This window comes from Anopheles cruzii, chromosome 3 (genome assembly GCF_943734635.1).
Source record: "Anopheles cruzii chromosome 3, idAnoCruzAS_RS32_06, whole genome shotgun sequence".
Taxonomy (NCBI): Eukaryota; Metazoa; Arthropoda; class Insecta; order Diptera; family Culicidae; genus Anopheles; species Anopheles cruzii.
The window spans coordinates 36514817-36523377 of record NC_069145.1 but is presented as its reverse complement, the minus strand read 5'-3'; the positions used below and the strand labels follow the sequence as shown (position 1 = coordinate 36523377).

The window sequence follows — 8561 nt, the reverse complement described above, 5'->3', positions numbered from 1 at the left end:
AGCCCGGTGGAGCCGATTGTCGACGGGCAGGACACGGGTTCGTTCGCGGTGACGGCTCTCAAGCGTGGTCAGTGCCGTTGCTGGAACTCGTCGGAGGAAGCGGTCGGTGAGGTGCAGTGCCGGTGCTTGGGTCAGTCGATCGCGCGCGTCCCACAGAAGCTGACCAGTATGCAGCGGCTTACCCTGGAAAAGGTCGGCGTCAAGCGACTACGCACAAATGCCTTGACGGTGTACGCCGACACGCTGCAGGACCTGCTGCTCGTGTACCTGAAGGAGTTCCATCGGATTGAACCGGCCGCCTTCGCTCGGTTGCGCCACCTTCGGACACTGTACATTGCGCACGCACCGAAGCTGGAGTTTCTACCGGCGGACGTGTTCGAAGGCATCTCAACAAAACTCAAGACACTGTAAGTATCGTTCGCCGGGCACTTCCTTCCTTCCTTCCTTCCTTCCAACTGACCGTGCTTAAGTTGCACCGAAAGCCAGCCGAGCCATTGGGTTGAATGTAATGTTAATTATATCTGCATTGTGATGATTTTGCACTTCACTTGAGAGGTAACGAACGAACGAAAGGGTACTGAATCGACGGCCGCAGGTCTTTTATTTGCGTTGCTTGCAGAAGGAAAGGTTTGTTTACAGAAGGAAGTTCCCGAGGAAAGCGAACCACATTTTCTCCTCCAGGAATTTATATCTTTTTCATAACGGCCAAGGCTTGCGTTATTTTTTTGGTGTGGGAAAAGGTTCACCGCAAACATTTTTCAAAGTAACCAGAGTGGCCGAAAAGTTGCCACAACTCTGCCTGCTTGCCGGCCATTCCGACGCTCTGCCGTGGTAGTTGCAGAAGCAAAATACATAATAATGACATTTTGATCCATCATCCCGGCGGCTCAAGGCGGTACCGATGTTTTCGCCCGTGTTTGGAATTTCTAATGGAATCGGCATGTTTTGGGTTTTATCGACAGGAATCTTTCCTCTGATCCAGGCTCACCTTCTATTGGTTTTCAATGGCAATTTTCGTGACCTTCGTGCCCGAAGTGCCAGAAGGGCAAACTGGTTGGGGGCGTGAGCGTCACCTGCTGGGAAATTCGATTTCTACTGCGTTCTAAAATTTTGTTATGTTTTCTAATGCGCCCTTTCTTCGTCGCCTCGGCCGGCCACCCCTCGCAATGCGGCGTCCGGAAATAGACGGATTATACACAGCGGACTGCTGGCGGTGCCGGATTTACGCGTCCTGTCCGACCACATAATAATGCACATGGTGTGAGTAGCATCGGCCGAAGAGCCTCCCATTCATCCCACTTATCGTTCTCTGTGATCGTTCCGTGCATGTGGGCTGCTCGTGGCAAGGGTGTTGGGAAGGGTGGCAGGCTCTACACTGGGAAAGCGGCTTTAATGTCTAATTAGCGTCGTCTGTTCCAGGGCTGACGGAGCTGTGGGTTCATTGTGGACTATTTTGGGAGCACTCAGTCACGCTTTTCCTTGTCGATTATTCGCCGTCATCATTTTTATCATCGTCATCATCATTCCCCTCACCGTCATCGTCAGCATTGCTTTCGCTGTGTCCAGTTCATGATCCTAACTAACGCAATTCACCATACACCATGCTCTTTCGGCGGTATGTCACTAACCGGAGCCGATGGATGGAGGAGATGAATGGGTTCACTCTCCGAATTGCAGTCACCAACAGATTGTATTTCTCATTTCCACGAAAAGTAATTCAGTTTTTTTGTCGTCACTCGCTTTGCTGCTGCTTTGGTCCGGAAAAAGGGACTTTGATGGCAATCAGATCCGCGAGGTCTATGAGAGATCCATACATTTGAAGACTGACGAGTTGTAAGTATGCACGACGGATACCGAGCCGATATCCAGTGGGTTAACGTTGACGGTTTGCGTGTGATTGACAGGATTCTCGATAACAACGCCCTCACACAGATTCACGGCTCCGCGTTTTACGGATCGGAAATTGCGAAACTGTAAGCGGTCGAAGAGCTCCGACTCCGACGGTTGAGCTCATTTTTTGTCTCTATTTGTTTCCTTCTGTACTGTTGGCGTAGGAGTCTGAAGCAGAATTTTAGACTAAAAGATATCCACAAGTCGGCCTTCGTTGGAATTGGCAACATTAGAGAGCTGTGAGTAGTTCGGAGCGACGTGCACGAGTAACGATTGACATATGGTTATTTATACAATACATTTCTAGCGATCTTTCGGGGACGGCGTTGGAAGAGTTGCCCACCGAAGGACTTTCGGAGCTCGAGGAGCTACGCATACAGAACGCACACTCACTCAAAACCATTCCATCTGTGTACAAGTTTCAGGTAATTGGCAAATAAACACGGCATGTTCGAACTATCTACGGTACAACTTTGTAAGGTTACACAAATAGGCTAGAAACGGTTTTACTAACTTTCATTCTCATGTTCTCTTCTACTTTCGTTCCTTAATTTAGTTCCCTTTTGTAATTGATATTTTGTCTACTATTGGGATAACAATATTGAAGTACGAAGATGTCTTTATTTTGAAACTCTCTTACCGCAAAGATAGCATTATCCTATGTCAAGATTACATTAATCAAATGTCGATGTGACATGTCGATACTAAAAGGCTTGTAAAAAAAAAATTAAGCGACCGATTTAAATGAAACTTCACATACGTTCATATAAAGAGGGTACCAATATAACGAAACAAAAATTAGGCTCCTAGCAGCGCCCTCTGGTATCGACCCACAAAACTTAATCAACACACTAGCATGTTAGACTAAACTTAGTGGACATAGCAGGTCAAGGAAGTTAAACTACAAAACAAACACTTTACATTTGTCGATTGTCTTGTAAAATACCTCTAATGGGCCTCGTAGAGAAACTCTTGTCGTAAACGCGGACCCACCGAACCCACAATCCTTCCTTGTTAAGGAACCGCTGCCATCTGTCTTTTTCCATTCACAGAGTTTGCGGACCGCGTACTTGACCCACTCGTTCCATTGCTGTGCGTTCAAGTTTCCCGCCCGCCACGATCCCGATGCGCACGAGCAGAATCTCAAGAAGTTCTACGATGTTCAGGAGGAGTGCATCGCCAAAGGGTACGCGACGCCGCACATGAAACTTGAGCCAACGTCGACCGCGAGTGTGGAACCGCCTGCGGCTGCGAACGGTTACCCGGGCCCGGAAAGGACTGCCACATTGCCGAGACGGCGTCGCCGTTCGCTAAACTTTCGCAGCTGGTTCCGGCTGACGGGTAACGATGACGATGACGAGACTGACGATGATGGAGAGCGTGGCAGTCACCTGGCGTCGATCCTTACGAAAGGCATCGAACTGTCCGAGAAGCAAATGGGCGAGATTGTGGATAACTACGGGCAGCCCATCACGGGGCAGTCGATTCCGGAAGACGGCGGTGGCCACCTGTTGATTGATGGCAACGAAATGTACACGGAAAACCCACTGCCGGGCGTGTTCCACAATACGGTGGCCGAGATTTCGTCGATGGAAGCACTCTGCGGCAATCTGACACCGATGTAAGTTTGCTTTCGGGGACATTTCTCGGAATGGAGAGGTTGGACAGGTTGGGCCCAAGCAGGGCCGTAGAACATTCTTCCCGGGTCTGGTGTTGCTAACCACTTCCGCTTGACCATCGCTCTCTTGCAGGACTTTCGACGTGAAGTGCTACCCGATGCCGGATGCACTGAATCCCTGCGAGGATGTGATGGGTTCGCACTGGTTGCGCGGCTCGGTCTGGGTGGTGGTCCTGTTGGCCGTCTTTGGAAACGTGGCCGTCGTCGTAGTGCTGTTCTCCAATCGCAGCGATCTGACAGTGCCCAAGTTTCTGATCTGTCACCTGGCGTTCGCTGACCTGTGCATGGGCATGTACCTGCTGCTGATTGCCTCGATCGATGCGCACTCCATGGGCGAGTACTTCAACTACGCCTTCGACTGGCAGTACGGCGTCGGGTGTAAGGTGTCCGGCTTTCTGACGGTGTTTGCCAGCCACCTGTCGGTGTTTACGCTAACGATCGTCACCCTGGAGCGCTGGTTCGCCATCACGCACGCGATGTATCTGAACCGGCGCATCAAGCTGTCGGCGGCCACCTACATCATGCTGGTCGGCTGGCTCTATTCCATCGCCATGGCCGCGATGCCCCTGTTCGGCATCAGCAACTACTCGTCCACCTCGATCTGCCTGCCGATGGAGGCCCGTGACAGCTGGGACATCGCTTACCTCCTCACGGTGCTCGTGGTTAATGGCTGCGGATTCATCGTGATCGTCGTCTGCTATGCACAGATTTATCTATCGCTGGGCAAGGAAACGCGACAGGCTGCCCGGTCGGCTCACAGTGGCGAGATGACGGTCGCCAAGAAGATGGCTCTGCTTGTGTTCACCAACTTTGCGTGCTGGGCTCCGATCGCTTTCTTCGGCCTGACCGCCATCGCCGGCTATCCGCTCATCGGTGTGAGCAAGTCGAAGATCCTGCTCGTGTTCTTCTATCCGCTCAACTCGTGTGCCAACCCTTACCTCTACGCGATCCTCACGGTACAGTACCGGAAGGATCTATTTTCGCTGCTCGCAAAGTAAGTGACTGCGAACAGTTTGCTCAATGCTTTATGCCTTGGGAGCTTTCGCGACTTTCGTTCTTTTTGAATATTTTTGTAGCTAATTCCTTGCCCTGCGCATTTATTCGATGTCGCTTTCTTTTCTCACCCTCCCCCCCGCTCAGCTACGGTCTCTGCACTCAGCGGGCCGCACAGTACAAAATGACCTATTCGATGCCAACGAACACATTCCAGGTTGCGCCGGGGCGCGGATCCGTGAACTACAACAACAGCGCAAACGGTACCATCACTTCTGCGGTCGGAATGGCCGGGTTGATTAGCAACACCGATACGATCACGACGACCATCACCAGCGGCAGTCTGATGTTTGGCATCGGACCCGGTACCACCGGTAATGGGCGAGACTGTGGTCGCGAGGCAGCTGATAACAACGGCCTTCCGGTGAACTCGAACGCACACGGTACGATAGCGGTAGCCACGGCGGGTGAACAGGAACAGGAAACGTTCCTTTAAGCTGCTTCACTGACCGGTGCCAAAAACAGGTGCTCCGTGGCCGTAGGCATTGGCAGTGCTCTCTGAGGGTTTCATCGATTTTCGCTCTAACGGTGCCGGGCAGTGGCAGACTCGGTGCGGAGCATCATACGTGTGGGAGCGTCTGTGTGTCTGTGTGTAACTCTGTGTCGCGCAACACGCAACACGTGATCGAAAGCGCAAACAAACAAACAATGAAACAATCTTCCTGTAAAGGAGTTCAAATCATCCAACCAACGTGTTTCGGTGTTCTCGATGTTCGAAGGCGAGCGGACCGTTCTCTTCTATGGCTGTAGTAATGAAAGACATGCTCATTTTGATAGGAATATGATGTACAAGGGAACAAGGAGCGGATAGAGATGTAACTTAGTTTAACAATAATAAAGAGTGTGCTATCTGTACAAGTGTTGGTAGTACCTCATTTTACTTCTCTAGAGCGTCAAACTTGCTCCGAATGCCGTTTTCTTTATTCGGTTTGAGCAGGAGAATGTCCTTTTGACACACGGTACGAGAAACAATACGGGAAGCGGCAAAAGTAAAGGGTGAGCCAGCTGCACTTTTTCATTTGGTTTTAGAAAAAACGGCTGAATATTTGTCGATGCTTGAACTTTTATTTGAAAGGTTGATTCTAAGTTTTTTTAAATGTAAAACAATTTTGGTCAAATGTCCAAGACGATTGGTTTGACAGTAGCTCATTCGGTCGACCTATTTTTGAGTATGTTTTCGATTGTATCTGGGCCTATTGCCGAAAAAGCATTATTGCAACTTGAATTTGGATCTTGAGCTCGTCCAAGGTTTTCAACTTCAATTTCGTCGAAGAACCAATCAGCCAAAATCCGCACCAAATAATCACTCGTTGTGGGTGAATTGGCTTCTCTTGCACGATGTGTGGGTTTTGCGAACCATAATACTGCTTATTACTAGCCATCGAGGTGGAAATGATCTTTACTGAAATGTGCTTTTGATAAAGTTGACGACCTACCACTACCAGCATTGGGAAGTTGACGACCTACCACTTTGGAAATAAATTTTCCATATTTCCCAATTTGCTGCAACCGAAAAAGTATTTTATACATAAATTTTAAGAATCTTTCTTTCAAATAAATATTTAACCATCGAAAACGCGGTTTACGTGGATCACCCTATACAAGAAAATACCAAAAACAGAACGACAACCGAACACACCACGTCTCAGGGTGTAGAAAATGCACCCCGAAGGGTTCAAAAAGCTTGAAAAACAGTATCCATGTTTCCCGGTTCGAACCGATGGAGGCGCCCAGTACATTTGAAGGAAAAATGCTTTCGATGCAAGCTTTTCAAGTAGAGCTTTGCCATTTGCATGCAAGCCGGCACTCCCAAGAGCTTTTGGCGGAGAGGTACACTTACGGTGTTAGGATTCGCAAATTGGGAAGGAAAATCAGTTTTCACTTCTGAAATTTGGCAAACATTTACTAGCATTCAGCGTCGTATGGAAAGAATGTAGACTTCACACCAAATACATCAATTTACTAGCAGAGTAAGCATCAAAGTTTAGTTTACAGACGTCGGTAAGTAGCTGATTCATCGGTACGTTTATTGGGGCTCATTGAGAACAAAAGTTGAACAGACAAAAACAGGTCCCCTCACAAAACCCTGTTTGGAAAACAAATTTGTGGATGTTGGCACTTCTTGGTAAAACTTTCAAATTTTCTTCAAGAACAATATGTGGGTTTGTCTGTTTCCCAGAAGATGATGGCGAAGATTTACGTCTTGGTTCGGCGTCGGTTTTGAGATAGCAAAAAAAAAGATCAGCAAACACTCACAAAGATGGTAACAGTTGTCAAATTAAGGGTCTCAATCCCGTCACTTTGTTGATCGGGGTTCAAGCGGCTGTCGTCTCACGGTGCTCCGCTTTGGGCCACTGTTCCGGTATGTCCTTACAGCCGGAGCCTCGATTGGAGTGCGTCGTGGATCGCAAGCGTGGCGTGGCGTATTTCTGCCAGCGTGCCGTTTTGATGTCCCCACCGTTCCGCACCGTGCGCTAACGGAGCAGATCACTGATGGTGATGGTGTCGATATGCTGGCTCGAAGCATGGAAGCGACGCAGGGAATCGAATTAAATCACTTTCCCGACACGATGTCGCGCCCGAAACGAGACCAGCTGTCGAAGCCGTTTGCGGGAAAATCCACCCAGCAGTCGTTCAGTTTGTCCCAACCATTTCCAGTCGGTCACCGGAAATACCCAATTTCGCCGGCACAAGGCGGGCAACGCGTTCCTGTTCGGTTTGCATCGGGCTGATTCGTTCTTTCGTTTGCAATTCAGCGTTCACACTCCAAACACAGTGTAGCAATGTACTGTAGCTGCCTTTGTAATCCGCTTTATTTAATCCATTCAACGGCAATAGAAAGCTCCTCTCATAACACGAGCGAAAACAAAAGCTTTTAATCTTCCCGACAATGGATCCACCTTGGGAGCGTCTTTGGAAATGTTTTCACTGGCCTCGCTCGGATCGCCACCAGCTACCAGCCCTGAGCACGAAGTGGCCCCCGCGAGTTCCTCGAGCCATTAATACAACAAGTTATAATTTGCTTTCTTTCCGGTCCAGGCTTTTGCCGTTTATCAGTTTTGTTCAATTTTCCGCACCAACGCTTTGCGTTCGCGTTCCGTTGCGTGACTTTTGGCGTGCCGGGCTGCGAAGGCTGACAGCACACACGGCTAGGCTCATGTGGAGCGGCAATTGTTTTCCTATTTATTTTGGGGTTTATTTAATTCTGGCTCCCTCTCCCCTGTCACGGCCTGCACAGGACCTTTTGGGTTGCGTAAGCGGTGCCGGATCGCATCCATCGCTGCTTGGCACCCAGATCAAAAGCGAAAGCCTTGTCGCTCGTTAAGCTCTGTTTTGGAATCGACCATTTCCAGCGCTCCCGTCCCGTCCAGCAGCTCCGCAACAATGTAGCGAAACGATTGGATTTCGTGTGTGTCAACAGTTAAGTGAGGTTACGCGCTGAAGATGACATTGTTTGGTGCTTCCGAAGCCGGTCGCCCGCCTGCCCGGAGGGGGTGCTACGTTGGGAAATGTACCTGAACGAGCTTTTAGTGTACCTGGAGCAGTATGTAAACACAACATCGTGCGCTTCTACCGCCGAATCGAATCCAATCCCGAAGGGCGCGACGGTGTTGCGAGAACGATGTGGCAGGGCCGGTCTGTTGTTGCCGGTAAATAATTGAAGGAAATGATTGGATCAATACTTTGGAGAAAGTTTTTATAGCGCGCGTGTTGCGCGTGCCACCAAAGTTGTGTTGAGCTATTTTCCGCTTCCGGATTTAATTGTTTTCACTTAATTTTGTTGGCCGTTGCAGGTGGGACGGGCGGAAATTGAGGTTTATTGAGCCCGTGCCCGTGGCGCCTTAAAGGCAGATTTATCGATGCCTGGCGCGATGGGTGAATGAAAATTTTGCTACTTCGCGGTTTACCCTAATGCCACAGCCGGCGGGAAGCGGAACAT

At 49.5% G+C, this 8561-nt stretch overlaps 1 protein-coding gene across 1 annotated transcript in view; it reads left to right on the top strand.

The window, feature by feature from the left end:
• The window catches only part of LOC128270327 (thyrotropin receptor), an 11486-nt gene extending 6429 nt beyond the window's left edge, over window positions 1–5057 (top strand). The window contains exons 2-10 of the mRNA XM_053007727.1: window positions 31–407; window positions 1186–1260; window positions 1768–1833; window positions 1905–1973; window positions 2055–2129; window positions 2198–2315; window positions 2943–3511; window positions 3642–4562; window positions 4709–5057. Coding sequence (XP_052863687.1) covers window positions 31–407; window positions 1186–1260; window positions 1768–1833; window positions 1905–1973; window positions 2055–2129; window positions 2198–2315; window positions 2943–3511; window positions 3642–4562; window positions 4709–5057 — 2619 coding nt within the window. The remainder of the gene's footprint in view (window positions 1–30; window positions 408–1185; window positions 1261–1767; window positions 1834–1904; window positions 1974–2054; window positions 2130–2197; window positions 2316–2942; window positions 3512–3641; window positions 4563–4708) is intronic.
• Window positions 5058–8561: the final 3504 nt, after the last annotated feature.